The sequence below is a fragment of the Mustela putorius genome, unplaced genomic scaffold (assembly GCF_011764305.1).
Source record: "Mustela putorius furo isolate JIRA1106 unplaced genomic scaffold, ASM1176430v1.1 tig00000275_pilon_pilon_pilon, whole genome shotgun sequence".
In the NCBI taxonomy this organism is placed as follows: Eukaryota; Metazoa; Chordata; class Mammalia; order Carnivora; family Mustelidae; genus Mustela; species Mustela putorius.
In genome coordinates, this window is record NW_025421341.1 from 21,080,546 (window position 1) to 21,100,219 (window position 19,674).

At 42.4% G+C, this 19,674-nt stretch overlaps 1 protein-coding gene and 2 long non-coding RNA genes across 4 annotated transcripts; 1 reads left to right on the forward strand and 2 right to left on the reverse strand.

Annotated features, from left to right (window-relative positions):
* Window positions 1-588: 588 nt before the first annotated feature.
* On the reverse strand, window positions 589-1,153 carry TNP1 (transition protein 1). Its single transcript, XM_004762717.3, has 2 exons — window positions 975-1,153; window positions 589-788 (listed from the first exon to the last, which is right to left on the reverse strand). Exons 1-2 carry the CDS (start codon window positions 1,111-1,113, stop codon window positions 760-762), a joined length of 168 nt encoding a protein of 55 aa, XP_004762774.1. The 5' UTR covers window positions 1,114-1,153; the 3' UTR covers window positions 589-759.
* Window positions 1,154-7,020: 5,867 nt separating this feature from the next.
* On the reverse strand, window positions 7,021-8,106 carry LOC101676054. The gene is made up of 2 exons (XR_200218.2): window positions 7,824-8,106; window positions 7,021-7,213 (listed from the first exon to the last, which is right to left on the reverse strand). It is a non-coding gene; the product is annotated as an uncharacterized LOC101676054 (long non-coding RNA).
* Window positions 8,107-11,881: 3,775 nt separating this feature from the next.
* LOC101676239 lies at window positions 11,882-18,890 on the forward strand. Of its 2 annotated transcripts, none has more exons than XR_001181170.2 (3): window positions 11,882-12,143; window positions 12,592-12,813; window positions 18,009-18,887. It is a non-coding gene; the product is annotated as an uncharacterized LOC101676239 (long non-coding RNA). The 2 variants fall into 2 exon arrangements; XR_200219.2 differs by having other exon boundaries at window positions 11,889-12,143; window positions 12,673-12,813; window positions 18,009-18,890.
* Window positions 18,891-19,674: the final 784 nt, after the last annotated feature.

Consider the following 19,674-nt stretch of genomic DNA (forward strand, 5'->3'; position numbering starts at 1 on the left):
GCTGCTGAGAAGAGGTGTTGGACCCCTGCCTCCCTGGCCAGAGATACAAACCAGGTAGAGCAAGGTAGAGTGTGAGGGTTAAACATTCTAAGGATATATCCTTAATTACAGACACACCTAAGGTTCATAAGTTTCATTTATGACATCAGATTCTCACCAGCTGGATTGCCCGGCCAGTATCCCTGCTGACACAAGGTACGAGTCTCCCTAATGGTCTTCTAGTCCTGCTCATACATAATCAGATAAATTAGCATGGAGACTTCTGTAACCATCCCTGGGATTCGTCTTTTAGCTTTAGTTTAGCCCGTGGTTCGGGGTTCCCTTGTTATTAACCCCTTAGATTTTATGGCTCCTAACTGAGCATTTATTCCAGGTCTCTTCTCTCTGGTCCCTTTCCATAGTGAAGGAGAAGAGGGAGATTGCACATGGAGACCAAGACGTGGTGATGGTGGCCAGCCTGTGCTGGCCACACAAATTACTCATTTTCCAAGATTGTGTTAAAGAATTGACAGGTATGAAGCCATTTAACAGGATTCTTTCCCAAGTCTGCCCAAGCCCATTTTCCAGCCAAAAGATGAAAAGGAGACGTTCGGTTCTCAAAATTTTATTGAGATGTTGAGGAGAAACAGCCAACATATACATTCCTCATTTCGTCACGATTGGCATTTAACCCACACGATAGGCTCTTCTCTGGCTGTCATCCTCTCATTGCTGCCTGGTGCTGTATGAAGTCCACCAGGACAGAGCCCATGGGTGGCATCACAAGTGGGAGCGGTAATTGCGATTGGCTGTAGGGGAAGGACATGGTTGCAAGAGGGACACAGGTTAGAACATCCCCATTCTCTTCCTGCCCCAGTGAGAACTGAACTGGAAATGAAATTCTCAGGCTGAGATTCTGGGTCCAAGAGAAGCCAACTCCAAGAGGGAGTGCCCCTGGGGTGAGTCCCCTATGTTGCCTGCTTGTCCCTACTCACCATCATCGCCCCGTTTCCTACTCTTCAAGCTTCCTTTCCGGTATTTTCTCTTGCTGCCACCTCTCTTCACTCCCTTGTGAGGAGCTCGGTTCTTGCCCCTCCTCATGCCATGGCTCTTTAATTTGCGGCTGGTCGACATTGTAATTTCTGCCAAAATGAGGGGCTTTGCAGGGCCCGGAGGCCAGGAGTCTGGGTATTTAAGGCCTTAGCCATTGTGACTGTGAAGGGGTGTGGCTTAGCAGATGGGTGGGGCTCCACTGTGATGTCAGTGACCCTTGTTACACTTGGGTCATATATGAGAAATAAGGTGGCCCCTCTAATGCAACTCAAGGCTACCTTTTTATGTTAAATGAGGATTTCCAGACAGGTGTTATTGAGCAATTCAATTTCAGTTCTGTGCTAGGCATCTGGGGAGTACAAGATACCATAAGAATAGGTATCTCCTGCCTCTAGGAAATTTAATGTCTTCGTTGAGTGTGGGTATGTGTGTGTGTTTCAATCTCTTACAGCACTGGGAGATCACAGATGTATTTCTATAAGGATGTGACTCTATGAAACCCAATCCAGTATGAGCAAAATAAAAATATTCCTTCTCTTTCCTCTAACTATGACACTATGGGGTGAGTAATTTTCTGGGGCTGTCCTGTGCATCAGAGGATGTTTGAAAGCATCCCTGACTTCTGCCAGTAGATGCCAGTAGCTGTGACAACCAAAAATGTTTCCGAACATTGACTTGGGGGAGGGGTACAATCACCCTCTGTTGAGAACTGCTGGCTTTACCATTTAAAAAAATTCGGTCATCAAATATTTACTGATCACCTAATATACGCAATGCACTTAGGTGTTAGAAAAATAGTTATGGATAAAACCAGACATAGACCTGTTTTCCTGGTGGCTTTCAGCCTCATCAGGAGAAAGCCATCAGAAATCTGCACATATCCGTAAATAATCACTTCCCAACAGGGTTCAGGATAATTACATCTTGACATGGTACAGGATGAGGTTGGAGAGAGAAGCAGAGACCAGATTAGGCTCACGTGCATTGGGAAACCATGGAAAAATGTTTATGAGAGTAATGTGACAAGATTATGTGGAAGGTAGATTGATGGGGATGTAGAGTAAATAGAGGGAGATTTTAGCACTGATAGTAGTGGTTCAGGAAAGAGAAGTATTTGATAAAGGCTCAGGCCTGGGCCAGAAATGGTGTTGATCAAGATGTAGAGATGTGGATAGGAGATACAGACTTGGTGACTGATGGACTGGCTTTGGTTGGTGACAGTAGAAGGTGCAGAAGGCATGGCTTTTTTTGTGTAATACAGCTATCTGGATGCTGGTGCTACTCCCTAGGATAAAGTCTAGGCATGGGGACAGGGATCATAATGCATTTTGGTTTAAAACATTTCAGGTTTGAGCTGCCTTTGAGATTTCCAAATAGAGATATTGTATGATTGCTGGGTTCATGCGTGTGGAGCTCCAAGTAGAAGTGTGAGCTGGAGATACCCCACCCTCTCCAACTTCCCCAGCAATGGATTCAATAGCCAAGATTTTCTTCTTCCTCCTTCATACCTTATATTCAGTCCTTTGAAAAACATTTCAGTGGATCTGGGTCATTACTTCCTCTTTCTGTCCCTCTTTCTCTCTCCCCTGCCATCATCCTCATTCAAGAACCAAGCACCTTTCATGCATCACATTTTAGCAAAAGTTGGTTGACTTTTCTAGAGAAGAGAACTAGTTCAAGTTCCACTCGGCATTTCTGATGTCTATAGGTAAAAGGACAAGTCATGTTTTGAAACCCAGATTCCTTGAAAAGCCACCATAATGGACATTTTCCATTATCCTCTTTCCCGGTGGGTTCTGTTGGAGACTTTGATGCCCTCAAACAGGGAGGACCTCTAGAAATAGGCTGTGGGTTTGTCTTTTTGTATCTTGGGACTTTCTTGTACACTCCAGTCTTGTTTCTCCTATAAGCAAGATCCATGAAAGCAGAAGTTTAAAACTTGTGTTTTAAAGGGCCCAATAAGGTTGAATAAATAACAAATCCTTCAATTTTTCTGACTATCTAAATTCTCCCCATTTTGTCCCACCTCTCCAGGGAAGGCTTCCTTGACTTTTCAAATTCTCATTGTTCTTTGTAATTTGTCCAGTGTTCATGGTCCTTAATAGTGTTCTCAAAGTCAACCAAACCTAAGTGTGTGACACCCTGTTCTATGCCCATATTGCTGTGTAGTATGCATGAGTCTGATCTCAAGAGGAGGCATTGTGTCTTGGTTCTTGTCCTGACTGTGCCCTAAGTATCACTTCTTTGGACTTCAATCTCCTTATTTTGTAAATAAACTTGTTGGGTTAGGTGATCTCTGACATTATCTGACTTTTGTGGTAGGTACCTTGTAGTTAGGGGTTGTATTTTTTATTTCTACTGCATTTTCCATGGGTACTGACAGTCCACGGTAGGTGGTCAATACGCATTTGTTCATTCTCACTTCTTGGGTATTATGAAGATAGACAGTAAGACACAGAATGACTCTAGGTACCACATAGGAGTATTTCTAGACAGGGAAGGGTCAAAAAGACACTGTCTCCATCATAGGCCCCCTTGCTCCTGTGCCTGTTGACTAAAGCATTTGCAGAGGAACTAGCCTCATTAGTTGGAAAGACATTTTCTGGATGTTCCTGCCTGGATAACATTTCTCTCCCCACTGCCCCGAGTCCATTCCATCCCCAAAGACCCACTCTGCCCAGGGGAAGCTGAGATCACAGGGAATAAGGCAGCCAGAGTTGAGAACTGATGAACAAACAAGAAGAGTTCCCTTTCGCCTAGGGTTAAGGAATGCGGTTTCAGACACCCATGCTGAGAAAGTCCAGCAGCAGAGAGCCCAGTGTGGGGGAAGGCACTTGCAGGCCAGTTGGGGCTAGGGCTATGGGTATTTGGGTTGGCTTCTGGCTCAGGCCTCCTGGACTGAGGACAAAGTAGGGTTGAGCATTGGGCACTGCTGCCCGTCTCTGCTTCTCTTTCCATTTCTGCCCCAGTGTTGCTTGAGCCAAAGGCAATTTAGATAGAGCACAATGAATTCACTCCTGACCTTTAGTGGACCTGGAGTCAATTTTTTTTTTTTTTTTTGAAAACTGTTTGTGAATCCAGTCTGCTGGCTGTCTTCTTATCTCTAATTCTGTTCTTTTTCTTTCCTCCTTCTGAGGAGGAAACTGAGGCACAGAGTGTTTACATGAGCTTCCTCAAATAATTCAGCACAGGAATAACAGAGATGCCCCCCAAAACCAATTTCCTCCATGCTTTGGCTTCCATGGTGGGTCTTAGCTTTATTTCTCTTGATGCAAGGAAATGGGTATTTTCTGGTATTGCTAAGGGGACATGGAGAGAGAACTGAAGTCCTTGTCTTTTTAGAAGGACAGCTATCAGCCCTCTCTGTCTTGGAGCAGAGTGTTATCTTGCTTGAAAACAGGTGGATAAACAGAATAGTAGTCTTTATCTCCCAGAAGGATGACCAAAGTGGTGTTGCGGGGAAGAGTTTGGAAGCCAGCACTCCCAATGGCCCCTCTCTTAGGTTAGGAAGGGGCAGAGGCTTTGGGCGTCACTGTTTTGGAAGTCAGATCTCTAGTGGGGTCCCATCTCACCTCTTCAATTCAAACTCACTCTATTAATTTTCCTGGTTAGTCCAATAGATGTCTTCTTCAGGGCTGGATCTCCTCAGCAGGCCAGGAATTGGGGTTTATTAAGAAGGAAAATGGAAAAGTTGCTGACAGTCCTTATACATGTTGATGACTCAGTCTGAATCCCTTTCTGAAACCCAAGTCTCTCCAGATGTTGACCTCAGCTGAGAAGTGGGAACCTTCTACCTTGTTCACATGCATGCTCTGTCTTCTTTTCTCTTGTTCTTGCTGTTGCTGCTGCTGTTTGGGCAGGTGAAGGGGGCTCAGGGGAAGGCTATGTGATGAGAAAGCTGCTGAGAGAGGGGTCTCAACAGGGGCAGCAGTCTCTGAGCTCAGGACTCATCTGACGTCTCCAGTAGGGAGTGAAGAGAAACCAGAGCCCAAAGCCAAGGAAGGAGGGACCTCGACTCCATTTGCCTCTTTCCATCCAGTCTGGGAAAAAAGGAAGGATCTTGTTTCTGAGGATGTCTGGGTTCTGCCTGAAAATTTGTTGAGATTCTTTCCTCATTTGTCCTCCAGGCTCCTTTCCCATCCTTGTTGACTGCTTTCCTAAACTGTTTTTCCATAAACATTTTCTGTTTTCCAGGAAAAGAGAGTTTGGGCTGCTAAGAGACAGGAGATACATCACAAGACTAGTGGCCCTGCTAGGTTCCTCAGGAGTCACCTCAACACCCTCCTTTTGGAGGTCAAGAGGCTTGTCTAAGGGCTGCACCCTGGCAGTGCAAAAGACATGGCTCGACCCGGAATTGCTGATTCCTATGCCAGAGACTACCCACTGCTCTTTACTGCCTTCACTCTCCATCTTTTGCCTTCTCTGTGTTACATGTGCTGCTAGGGTCACGGTGAAGGAATCTAATACTGAAGGAAGACAGAGTACTGGGTGGGGGGCATAGTGAGTTCTTAAACGTAGGGTGTGACTTTGGAGGTCTTCTGTACAAATTTGAAATTCTAACTTGGAGAGAATTCAAAGTTTTATTTTTGTTGTTATTTTTGGACTTACAAGAAGTTATTTGAATATGTCTATTCCTTTTGTAACTATTAACAATAAGACCACATTATGTAATAGTACACAAAGTAAATCCAAATGTTATGCTTCTGAAGCTTCCAAATAAAGTTTCCACATTAACTACTCCCCTGACCCCACTGACCATATGACCTGTCTATACCATAGTGAAGGAGAAGCTCTTCCTTGCTGGAATGCACTGGGGGTATAGTTCCCTGAAGCCATAAGGCAAAAACAGGGTTGTGGCCTGAAAATAGAAAGGGGGTATTACCGTATGAAACTATCACACATATTCCATTATTTGGCTTCATGTGGTCTTTAGGAACAAATGTGTTTTATCCATCCACAAACTGGAGTAAAGAACTTTGAGTTGGTAGGGTTGCTAGAAAACAGTTTCATAATAAATAGGTCTGGGGATGGAGGGTAACTTGGCCAAAGTCACAAATTATAGGCAAACTTAGATCTCAAGCCCAGATCTCTCCATCTTCAGGCCAGGTTTCTTGCCAATCTGCCATCAGGCACTATTGTTAAGATTTATGACCTTTCCTCTCTTTCTTCCTTTCTGTGCTTTCTCTCTCTGGTTTTCCCTTCACCCTTCATGTTCTGGGAGCCACATGCCAGGAACCTTTGCCCTCTTGAAATCATCCCACCCACCAACCACCATCATGTCACTGAGTTTGAGGACAGCTGCCCTGTGAAAGGAAGAGGAGTTGTCATCAAAACTATCCAAGGACCACAGTGACAGACAGTTGCCACAGTCCAGGGTCAATGCCTTTATACTTTCATTGTAAGGCATTGTGACCAATATGTTGGTAGGGTACATTGGCCAGAGGAAATTCTCAGTATTTCTGGATTATTTCTAATATATTTGCCTATTAAAACTCTACTGACCAAAGTTAGGTCAAGGGAGAACATCATAATCCAATGATATCTCTTTGGTCCGTTAAGAAGAAGCTCCACTTCCTACTCTTAGTGGTGAGCAATGAGGGTGAAAGAGAGAAGAAATGTTGGTAGAACAATTTTACTTTGCCTTTCAAGGATCTCAAGAATTAAAACTGACAAAGAAAGTTTGTCTGACTGAATTGTTGCCTATTTGGTTTCTGCATTGTTCTTTTGAGCAGAATTCTCATATTTTAAAAAGTAGGTTTAGCTGTATTTATACTAAAGAAGGGGGACAAAGTAAATCTTTCATAAATCCTGCAATTCTGTGGTCCAAAAAACAAGGATCTAGTGACACTTTGCCATTCACACACCCTATGCTGGGACAGCAGGTATGACTGCCTAGTGAAATCTTCAAACCAAAGCCTTCGCTTTCAATAATGACCCTCTTCCCCCACTGATGCCCCCTCCCACCAAAAGACGCAGATTCTCTGAGTGTTGCAGTGATCAGATTTTATTGATCAAGAATTCTCAATGATGGGCAGTTTCATTTTTGTTCTGGGAGGAAATGTGGAGGGTAATGCCACAGAGGTGCTCTTGAGTTCTGGTAAGTACTGGTAATCACCACGTGGGAATATTTGTATCCCCTATAGAGCATTGTCCTGCAGTAGTTCTGGACAGTTTTTCCATGCTGTAAGAAAGCAAAGACAAAATAGAAGTTATAAAGTTTCCTGGTTAGGGTGAGAGCCTCTCAGAAGGTTCTTCAAATGGGCAGACAAGGCCACCTTGGCATTGTCCAGATTTTTCCTTGTGGTTTTGTTATCCTTTTAGCTATGGTTTGGCCTGGCTTACTTGAAACTTCCTGCAATGCCTGTTCCTCATAAGCTATGTCTCCCTGGAATAAGCTACATTATTTGTGGGACCCAGGGCAAGAGGATTATACTGGCCTCTTGTTAGAAGATATGCTCTGGATCATGATAACAGAGCATAAACCAAGCCTCAAGTCCCCTAAGTACAGGGCTGTTTCTCTTCTAATGTAAACATCTAGATCGAGACATTGCTATCTAATTCATCTTTATAATCCAGGAGAGCTGGTTAAGATCTTATTCATAATTGGGGCTTGATGAATACTTGTAAATGGCTTGCTTCTCAATGAGGGGATGCCAGGTACCTGAGAATGAATGAAGCCTCTTCAGTAATGCCTTCATCAACACCTCCTCCCTCCCCTCCTCTTACACATTCCTCAAATGCTCTCTTTACTCCTCCTATACTCCCCCAGGACCACATAGTCAAGAACTTACCAGTTGCTTTCCTCTTCCTCCCCCATGTTCTCCTTGATGGTACATTTTTCTAAGCTCCTGAAGAAAGTCCTCTGAGTCCTAAGGGATGGGCAACATTGCTGTATTGGTCATGGTAGGTTGGCTGACTGGGTGGCTGCCCTCAGTCATGGTAGATGTTATAATCCCAACATGGGTTTTCTGGTTATTTACCAGAAAATGGTTTTCTGAGCCTTGAGATGGGGCAGGGGGAGCATCTGAAACTAGGCCACTGTGGCCTGGGACTTCCCCACTCTGGGATGTCACAAAGTCTGTATGAGATCAGTGACCAAACTACAGGAGAAGGGCTGAGCAGTAGGACCTCAGATGATTTCCTTCAACATTTAGTCAGACTGATTTTTCTGGATCCAAGCCTCTTGACCTACTAAACTTGGATATATTATTTCATTTCTCTGATCTTAAAAATCTTCTTTTAGTTAAAGCCAGAAGGATAGGGACTCAATGGCAATCCTATTATTTTACTAATGAGGAAACTAAATGCCCAGTTGGAAATTACTTCCTTATAGGCTTCAGGAAATTGCTCAAGGACACATAAATACTAAATGACAGAGGAGGGAATTAAATCTGCATCTACTTAATTTTAGTGCTTTTGTACAGTGTCGTCTCATGTATTTGCTGCCATGGCAGATAGAGGCAGGAAGTTTAATCACCTAGGGGGTCATGTATACTTAATGTTCACCAAGAAGAGAAATATGGACAAAAGGCTTGAATATTAAAACCCAGAGGACACTGGCCCAAGTCATTGATGGGGATGGAGAAGAAGGGGTAGATTATAAAATGCTGAGGTGCCTGAGGAGAGGAAGGGAAAAAGCTATGAAGGGAAAGTTTGAATCCTAGACTTCTGTCCTGAGTGAATAAGCACCACAACCTCTAGCAGATACTAGAGCAGCACCTACATTTGGACAGAAAATACTGGTTTTGGTTTTACACAGATGGAGATGTCTACTGGACAGACCTAATATCCACTACTATGTGCTCAGCAGACAAATGAGATATAGGCATCTAGGCTGATGAGGTAGAGCTGAGCATTGGCAAAATAGGGTGTTGTATAGTTGAACCTACAGGAGGTGAAGAAGTGGTCTAGGGACAAAATTATGGGATTTGTCATCCATATTTAGGCATTTCAGAGGTGGCAGCTGAGGAAGGAGACAGCAAAATAAAACTCAGGAAAGAGTGAGTTTGCAAAGTAACATGAAAGCACAGGATGTGGGGTGCCCATAGCACTCGCTGGAGTGCCAGGCACTGTTAGACACTGGAGGAACCTCATCTTATTTTTCAGTCCTACCTTATTTGACTTTATAGAGCATGTGACATTTAGGGTCCTGCAGAGGCAGAGTAGGGGGTGTGGTCAAGAGGGTAGTGGGTAGAGGAGAGACAGGAGGTGAGGTAGTGGAGAGTAGAAGTTTTTTTTTTTTTTTAAATTTCTTTTCAGCATAACAGAATTCATTGTTTTTGCACCACACCCAGTGCTCCATGTAATACGTGCCCTCCTTAATACCCACCACTAGGCTCCCCCAACCTCCCACCTCCCCACCCCTTCAAAACCCTCAGATTGTTTTTCAGAGTGCATAGTTAGAGGTTGTTTTTGAGCAGAAGAAGGTAAGCCTTCTATTTAACCACTCTTCTCTGACATAGAAAGTTCTTGCAGACTCACTTTATCCATATTTCCTTCACCGCTACCTGATCTTAATTTCCTCCTTTAGAGATAGATAAGTCTGCAGTTTGGGATGTACACCCAGTCCTGACTGGTCCTTATTATTTCACATTTGTATCTTCCTTCAGGCACCTTACACTCTGGGAGTACAGAGGCAAGATAATAGTTTGTGCTTGGAACAGTGCCAGGAATGTGGTAAGTAATCTGGAGATATTAACCTATTTATGTAATCCTTATATCAACTCTGTGAGGTTGATATTATTATTTCGGTGTTCTAGGACCAGCGGTGTTGGATAATTTGTCCAAGACCCTGCAGCTAATAAATGGAGGAACTGAGATGTTCTTGAGTGAGAAACTAGATTGATTTTTCATGTAAGACATATTTTACAATTTTTAAAAAAACATTAATGCACAAAGATAGGCACTTAAGAAATTGCCAATAAATCCTTGCCAACTGAGAGGTGGATTACTATTATTTTTTTTCAACACAAAGTTCTTGAATAAAGATATCTTGTTCACAAAGTATAGACTTATTCACGCACTTGATGTATGTGAGATGGGGGAATCCATGCTGATATGTACCTAGGTTGGTGAGTTCTCAGGCATGTTTTAGTCATAATTTCAGATCTCACAAACACGGCTCTACTACTTCTTTTCTGTCCATTCCCCACTCTGACCCATGCCACCATGAATGCTTAGGAAAGCGCACAGAAACACACAGGCCCAGAGACAACCGCAGATCCTCAATACAAATTTGGATGAATAAATCAGTAGTTCTATCAAACCATCTCAGGATATAATATCATGATCATGATCAATCCTTTTAGTTTAAAGATCTGAATTCTTTGGATGTGGAAACAGCGGGTTTGTTAGTAACTTTTGGTGAAAGAGGACATAGAATAAATTAAACTCAACTTCACAAATGTGTATATAGTTGTTTAAATACAACTCTATGTACCTCTTTTTCTTCTCTCTCTTTCTCTCTTTCCAGTCTTTGTTACATTCCCTGGGACTAAAACCTTAGTCTTATGTTAAAAGAAAAAGAGTATTATAGAACTTCTTGCCTCCTAGATGTGAAAGAGGCAGAAAATTAGAGGGACTGTGGGAGGTGCTTGAATTATCACCTCCCTTGTCCCCACATGAGATGGATCCTCTTGGAGGGAGAACCATTGTTCAGGAAGTGTGCTTGAAAACCAAGCTTTGAAGGAAAAGAGAAGAAGACTTATGTCTTGGGGGTCTCCCTACCAGTTTTTGCCTTCTGGCACCACCCAACAACCATCCAGGTGTGCTCCTGCAGTCTTCCCTCTCCTTTCTTGTCCATGCTGAGTCATCCTTCATGGTACCGATGTTTTCATGTGCTGGGGTGGCAGCCCTTGACCAATCCCTGTTACTTTGGGATTAAATGATTACTGAAGCTACTTGAATCTCTATTTTCATGCCACCTGTTTTCCAAATAAACTTCCTAAAGCAAAACTAATCATGTCACTCTTGTTCAAAACATTTGGGAAACTCTTTACTGCCTTTGAAGTTTTCATATTGGCCCTCTCAACCTCAACCTTGCTTTCTAGCCATGTCTTCTGTTCTCACCCTCAGGGAACCTCTGCTGTTTGAGCAAAGTTGAGCTATTTGAAATGTAGAAATGTACAGGTGTTGATGGGAAATTCAGTGTCTTACTTCAACTGTTAAATTTTAGCACCTTTACTTATTAAATACTTATATGTCATTCAAGACTCAAAATAAGGTCCCAAATTCTATAATTACTTCTTCAATGAACTCTTCACCTTTTGGATACATTTTATATCATTTACCAGATTCTGTCTAGAATTTTTTTGTATGCATATCTTCTCTTCCCAGATATTGCACTTCTTGAGATCGAAGGTATATCTCTGTGAGGTTCTGGGGGACAGGGCAAGGGTAGTACATAACCAAGATAAGTTGGACTAGAGTTTTGAACTCCACATTGTTGTGGATTGGAGTTGCAGAGGGTTACAGGGGAACTTTTGGGAGTGGAAGATATATTTATTATCTTGATTTGTGTAGATATATTTATGGGTGTTCAAATCCTTGATAAAAAAGTTCTTTCTAGAAATAAGATAATGGGACCAGGAATGCATACTTAAATGTGCCAGCAGTAAAGGCTTTGAAGATACTGGGTCTGAAAGGCCAGAACAGTTTTACTTTGTTTGTATCTTTTAGGGTTGTTCGTATGGGCTATACTGATGGGCAGTCAGCTGATTCTAGCAGTCCTAATAGGTACTTTCTTGATTTTATCCAATTGTCTCACTACTTGCCAACCACCCAGCCAAGCTCTTTGTTGACTTTCAGCCATTGTGACAAGGCATCACCAATCATCAGGTCCTTTTACCAGGAGCTCCCATGTCATGGCCACTTGTCTCTGTATATAAAGGGAGTGATGGGGGTGCTGCTTTGGACAAATGGACCTGGGGTGGGGGAAAGGGGCAGCAGACAGAGGCTGCCTTGGCAAGAAGATCTCTGCTGTTGGCCAGAAATTGGAAATGTAAGAAGATGGTGAAGTACCACAGATGTAAGTGTTCAGTATGCCATGTGAAGGATTCACTACAGAGTAAAAAATCAAAGAAGTTATGCCAGAAAAAGAACAAGAAGACAAGGTATTGATGACATTTTCTGATTACAAAAGGGGACTCTCAAACCTGAGGAATTGTCATCCTAGCTTGCAGGCATTCCAAAATGTCATGCTTTTGGCAAAGCAAAGTTCTCCATTTGCCTTCTGGAGACTATCTTCAATTCTTTCCTGGCCTCCCTGCTCCCTGCAAAACCCCAGCTCTACCCTACTTTCCAACAGTCCTGCCAAAAACAGACTTTCTGCATTCATTACTTGCCTCCTTTATGCTTGAATCTTCCTATTCAGTAGAGAGGTTGACATAACCCCTGGACCCACCTTTTTAAAGGTGAGCTGCTCAAACTCCCTGGTCTTATGTCTCATGAAATCTGAGAAACTGAGCTTACAAGCTCCCTATATTTAAAAACAAAACAAAACAAACACATGGGTTTCCTGAATATAAATCTTAAGTTTTTTTTTCATTCTTGTTTCCTTAGTCAGCAGCATAAGGCAATGCCCTGGTTGAAGACACTGCTTGACATCTTGTTTTTCCATGTCGTGTTTTCTCCCATGGCCAGGAAAAAGAAAAACCTCTCCTGGTGCAGGCCCAAGACCACCATGATCATCGTTGATTTTACATCTCCGCCCCAGGGTGTCTAAGTAAAATCTCTCTCCTTTCACTGAAGAATGTGTTTTGTGTGTTTTTGCTCAGCTGAAAGGTAACCTGTGGCAACCTAGTGTACCCTTGCCTTTTTTTCATGTTAACAGGAGAAGTGGGGTATATAGGTAAAGGGATAATCAAGTGAGTCCGAGGAAAATACAGTTCCTATTTAAGAGGCTGATTAATGAAATGTATGGTTGGGTTTTGGCTTGATAGGTTGAGATGCTTTCTGGATATAAAAAGAACTTAACTTGGTTTGATAGACTGGTAGACGTTTTTGAGCTGGCTGGGCTGGGGCACAACAACCAGAAAACCCATCTGGCTCCATAGCCAGATCATTAGTTTATACTTCTAGCTTCATTTGTTGGTAATTAGTAATGAAGATGCCCATTTTTCTAGAAAAAAGTTCAGGTCACATCAACATGGAGCCCCGGAATTGTAAATATGAAGAAGGGCCTAGAATGGCCTATGTGTATTTGGAATTATTTATTTATTTATTTATTTGAAAAGTTTTATTTATTTATTTGAGAGAGAGAGATATCACAGGTAGGCAGAGGGGCAGGCAGAGAGGGGGTGGGGAAGCAGGCTCCCTGCCACATCATTTCTGACTCCCCACACATCACCCTTAAGTTGCACAATCTTTAAAAATCATGTGCCAGCCAGACCAAAACTGATCTATAAACTTGAGGCCTCAACCCATTTCTGCTATCTTCTTCGCAATTTGAAAGATGCAGGAATTATTGTTCAGCGGACTTAGGTAGGTCCTGGGTTTTGTCGTATTGTCTAGATATTGATGAGCTTTTTGTTCCTGATGGAACATGGGTTTCTCTGATGGTCAGTTTGCTCTTTGTGGGCACATTTGGTCTTAGCATGGGGTGGGGAGAGATTGTCCCTGGGCCCAGGAAAAGAGGCTCCTGCAATAATGTTATAGCACTAGATATAATATGTGGTATCATTAGATAGAACATGCGGTAACATATTAGTTACAGCACTAAATAGAAGTATACCTTACAATGGTACCCCACAGTAACAGGTTAGTTATAACGTTATAACTAAGTCTATTTTGTTGTGGTGCCCTGTAGTAATATGTCATTGCTCTGTCTTAGGGTGGTACCCTGTCATAATGCTCTACTAGATCTTGTAAGATCTAGTGTAAGATCTTGTGTAAGACTACACTGGTGTAGTCTTGGAGAGAAGGCAAAAACAAAGGAGGCCAGTAGCATTTCCTGATTCATCCTGGTGCCAGTTATCTATACCACACTCACCACTTTTGCCAGATATACATAGAATGTAACGTTGTTCACAAACATATATTATTGAAGAGCTTATAGTCTAGAGTCAAAGTAGCAGCACAAGGAGACCTGCCTACCAGGTGCCCCAAGATTGAAATTAAGGGCAAGACCTTTGAATCTTAGTGTCTAAGGTATTAAATATATATTGATGATTAAGTCCTGTATGAAGTAAAAAATTCATGACCCTAGTTACACCTCACAACCACTTTCATGAGTTATGTCAGGTGATAGAGTTACTTGAGGGGGGAACCTTGAAAGTAAAGGGCCAGATAGTACACATTGTAGTTTTTGTAGGCAAAAGCAAGCCACAGTAAATGAGTGCCCATATGGCCATGTTCCAACAAGATCTTATCTGGAGTTTGTGCTATTATTTCACTTATCTTGTTAACAATGATCTCAATTTTACAGCTGAAACACACTGAATAAACATACTGAATGACTACCTTGAAAAATCACTGAAAGGTGGAGGTAATGGAGTATTCTCTCTACTCTCACAGTCCCCTGGACTAAAGCCCCCCAGGGTCTCATCCAGGCTCTGCCTGGGCCAGGAACTTCTTTCTTTGGGTCTTGCTTAAGTGTTAAACTTTATTCCTTTTCTAAACTCTTTGTTATCATTTATCCTTTCTATTCATGGGCTGTCATCTCTTTCTGGATGTCTTCATACAATGCGCCATTTTTCTACTTGTCTTGTTGGTAGTCTCAGGCTTCTTGTAAAAGAGAAAATTTTGAGGGTTGAGGGTAGGAGTAGGGGACTGGGGCTAGAGCACAGAACCTACTAGTCCTAAACCAGATGTTCCTCAGGCAGGTAAGCCAGTGATAGGAAGAAGAAAGATAACTGGCTATTCCCTGGGTCAGGATATTGTGTGATGCAATGGGGTCATAATGCTACATAAAGTCACCATTATACTTATACCTCATAAGGGTAGATGTTGAAACGGTCCCCAAATCAAAGTTTGTAAGTTTATGAGTTTGAGTGCAGTCCCTTTTGCCTGTCTGTAACTCAGTTCCTAATGTCTTTCTCCATTCTTTCTGCTTTTTTAAACTTTTAAAGTTGTCTGTTACTATGCTACCTGATGTCTGTTTTAATACATTCTCCAACTACAGTAGATTATCTCACTCCCCTGATGTATGTCTACCTTATGGTTTAGAAGCCCACAGATGTGTTTGGACCATGCAGGCCAACATGGGGTGAGCAAATTGAACTGGTTGCTACTAATGAAGTCAGCGACTTTCATTTACAACCTGGAGTTTTGACTTCTTTGTTGTTCTTAAAAATTAGTCTAGCAACAGCATCCCAATTGACTAGTGCTCCAAAGTTCCTTTTAGATGGGGCATGCACTCTTCACCCTTGTCTCTGAAAATCTCTGCTTGTTTCACTTATGTTATTACTGGCCTGAACTCTGAAGACATTGACTTTGTAACTTCTATCCTAAACCTTGGGAATCTACCACTACTGACCCTGTTGGTTCCACTTCTCTCTTGCCCACCTTTCTCAAATAGTCTAGGGGCTCAGTTTGGTGTTGTAGGCCTAGGAGTCAAGGATAAGAATCAGGGATTGAACCAGGACCTCTTGCTCCCCTTTGGCTTCCTTTTCAGACCTGAGGAACCACATGTTATTAGGGCCACTTCCTTCCTGGCCTCAGAACCCCTACTTATTCTAAAGCACAGTTTGAAATCCATGAGGAAAAAGGAGAAGAGAGCCAGCTGTCTGTCTAGGTGGGGCTCAGGTTCCATACTGGGAATGAGAGACTCAGAACAAGACCGAGTCTTCCCATTTTTGAAACTTAGGACTACATTTTGGTGGGTACAACACTGTGGTCTCTAAAACACAGGGCCCTTCCAAACAGCTGGAGCATACAGCTAATTGTGTTAGGCAGAGGAACTGCCTGAAACAGGACCTGCCTTCAGGAATCTTTTCCAGTTCCTGAATGCCTGCCCAGCAGGGCCTCTGACTTCAGCATTTTTAGCGTTTGACAGTAATAAGAACAGCACTGATGATGTTGTGACAGGATAGTTCATTGAATTATTAGTTCATGTGTATCCTCTGAGCATTTCCTCTCCCTTGCTTGAGTTGGAGAGCCACATTTTCCTTTTGTTTCCTTGCTTTGGCTGGGGGACGAAGCCAAAGCTCTTTGAAGATAGATTCCTTCCTGAGTTTTAAAGATCTAAAAACCTGTGCTCAAGAAAGTATTGCATTTTGGGAGTGACTAAACTTTTCTCGGCCTCCAGTAGAGCCTGAGGTAAGGACCTGAGTACAGGTTTTGTATTATAAAATACATTCTGGAAAGCAGAAAAGGGGGAAGAGGGTGTGTGGGCCTGGGAACGGGGAGTATCGAGTGTGTTACAGAACTGGTGACTGTCCTGGGCAACTGAGTGAGAAACTACGTGAAATTTACCTTAGAATTGTCCCTCCCAATGCTGGGAGCCTGGGGCATCCATCCACTGATTTTCACCCCCTACTAGCTGAAGGCTTCCTTTGGGAAATGTTAACTGCTCCCTTCCTGGGCTGCCTACCGTCTTTGGTATGTGGGATTACTTGCTCTCTCTCATTCTGTTCTCTGATCTTTAGGTCTTTAGCCAAAAATGAGCCAGAGAATGCATCATTTTAACATGTAACATTGTGTGTATCTATCTATTTATATTTATCTACCTCTGCATTTTATATATACATATATATCATTCCTGCATTACATTCTGCAATACAGGATTGGCATAATATTCTGTTATTTGGATTTACATAAACTTAAATTAACCAACATCCTATTTTTAGCACATTTCTAATTATTTGCTTTTGTGCAAAAATGCGTACAATCTGAGGGATTTGAAGTGGCAGGGGGGGGTGGGAGGTCGGGGTACCAGGTGGTGGGTATTAGAGAGGGCACGGATTGCATGGAGCACTGGGTGTGGTGAAAAAATAATGAATCCTGTTATGCTGAAAAGAAATAAAAAATAAATTTAAGAAAAATGCACATGGTTTTTCAGTATTGTATTTTTTGTATTTTCTTAAGACACAGCTACAGAAGTGAAGTTAGAGAGTCAAAGAGGATGACGTCCTCAAGATTCTTAATACATTTTTTTCCCCAAATCATTTTTCTGAGAGGTTTTATTGACCCACCCTCCCATCAGCAGTGTCAGAGAGCATTTAGGGTGAACTTTGGCAATGACCAGGAGTTGGTAACCAAAAGAATGTAAAATTTTATTGGTTAGAGAACTTTCAGTACAGTGAAGATGACTGCTTATTTAAGATACGGTAGGATATGTTAGGGGGTTATTCTACTTAAATAGAGAAGACATGGATATGTATACTTATTATACTTATTCTGCATTCCCTGACTTCTCTATTCTGAAAATGCTTTTTTTCTTTTTATTTATTTATTTATTTATTTATTTATTTATTTATTTTATTATACTGGCTGAAAAGAGCACATGTCCACCCATGGGCACACATTAAACACACAGAACAGATTCTTAGCAAAGAGCCCAAGTCTGGGAATATTTGAGTTTTCAAAGGTGCCATCTTATTTTCCGTTGATCCATATCATAAGTCAATTTCCAGATATTCTGTGTTCAAATTTCCATGACTACATAGAAAAGGAGAAACCAGATACATGTTAGGATTCTTGGAATTTCAATATATATTACCAAGCTTTTTGAGGAAAGTCTGACAAGGATAAGTCTCAGGTTATTAATCATCAGGATTGGGAAGGACTTGATTTTCTTTTGTGTCTTCTGTTTCCTATGAGTGGACTGGTAATCAAAGAAAGAAGAAAAAATAGGGTTCAAGGAAAGAGGGAAAACAAAGATCTGGATAAATTGGATTTCAGTTCAGCCCTTGGATAAGTGATCAGGGGCCACAGTTCTCCATCAGAACTCAGGTGAACAATGAACTGCAGCCATATCTATGTTTTTTTCCAGCACCTCTGTCTTCATGTTTGACCTCCTTGCCTTTCTTATCTTACAGGTGCAGTGCATATTCACATCTGTTACCAGCAAGAATGGGCTTGGGTGTCACTGGAAACGAGGAGAACAGAATCTAAGGATTCTTAAGCCCAGAGAAAGCTCTGACTTCCCCATTTTCTCTGAGACTTCACACTAGATCTTTTAAGGTTCACAACATGGATAAGTGGTTACCTTCATGAAAGAACTTGGTAAACAGCTGATTTCAACCCTTATAGTCCCCCCTCCCCCAGTGTCAAGGCCGTTCCTCCAGAACACCAGGGGGAGCTGTTGTGCTGCCCAGTCCCAGCACCAAGATGGTTCCTAAGCCAAGGGTGGCTATGGACATATGTATATACAAACCATCAAGACCCAAGTACCTAGGATGTACCAGTCATAGGGATAGAATATTTGAAACTGGTCAGTCCTAGAGTTTCCAGAACTATGGTGGCCAATATCCATGGAGGGAAATGTAGTTTCTATCTCATCTGTAAGCTGCTGCCTCCCCAGACTTCCCCCTTTCACTCTAATCCCCTGCTGTAAGTGTTTTGATTCTTGATGAGGTCTGCAGATAAAATAAGTGAAAAATGAATCCATCCTGAAGTATTAAAAGGAGAGCATCTCAGAAGGAAAAGATGAAGAGAAAACATCACTACCACCATATGGCTTATATTCCATGCCTACCACTTCTGAAAATGTCTGATTAATAGATATTTTCCAAGGACCTTAGACCTGCTGAGACAGTAGGTGCTCAATAAATACTTGCTGAATGGAGGAATGACTCCAGTTTCGGGGCTGGTCTTGCCGCTCTCTGACCACTTGATCCCTCTGGGTACTAGTGGGTGGGAGGAGAAAGTGAGATTCCACTACCTACTCAGTAGACTCCGCCTTATTTGGGATGTTCCATAGTTTCCATATTCAAGGACCTGGTTAGTTAAGCTTCTTAAGTAGGGGGTCTTTATTGTCTCCCAGAATAAACTGACCCATACATGAAAGAGAAACAGTTCCCTTCTTGAGCACAACATCAGAATATGACCATGTTGAAACGAACAATCGCTTTATCTGCCTCTGTTAATTTCCAGTTGCCCCTGGAACTCATACACACTGCAGATAAAGTGATTCTAATGTCTATAGGGGGATATACTGAATCCTCTCTCCAAGGCAGCCTGCAGTTCGGGCTTGGGTGTGGCCAGCACTCCTCCCTGTTTGCTTTCTGTTGCTCTATATGCTTGCTGCTCCTGTGGGGATCCCATAGCAGTGCTGCTCCACAAGAACCATCCTTCCAGAAGCAGCTGATGTTCCAGTTTCCAGTTTTTCCAATACTTGCAGAAATAGGCCTATTGTTCCCCCCCAGAAATGCCATCATCTGTTGGCCGACACTCCCTTCTCAGGGCTCCAGGTCCCAGAGCCACCAGACCCTTCCTCCAGCAGAGCAGCAGTCCCTCTGAGAGGGATAAATTTTAGCCCTGGGGGTGTCTCCGTCCAGACCTTCTAGTTTTCTTCATTCTAGTACTCCCTTTTGTTCCCTCCTACTGAGAGACTTAGCTGCTTCTAATAATTGCTACCTCTTTGCTACTTAAATATTCCCCTTGGCCTTTTCTGTTCTTAGTACTAGGTTAATTATTCTTTAAATTCTCTTTGTGAAGATAATACATGTGTTTTCTGTCTGCCAAGCCTAGATCCTGACTGAT

Bases quoted from the DNA above. Each gene is read 5' to 3' on its own strand.
- TNP1 (XM_004762717.3), bottom strand. From the start codon at position 1,113: ATGTCGACCAGCCGCAAATTAAAGAGCCATGGCATGAGGAGGGGCAAG. The intron at 789-974 runs GTGAGTAGGGAC...CTTCCCCTACAG, and splicing joins TAGGAAACGGGGCGATGATG to CCAATCGCAATTACCGCTCC.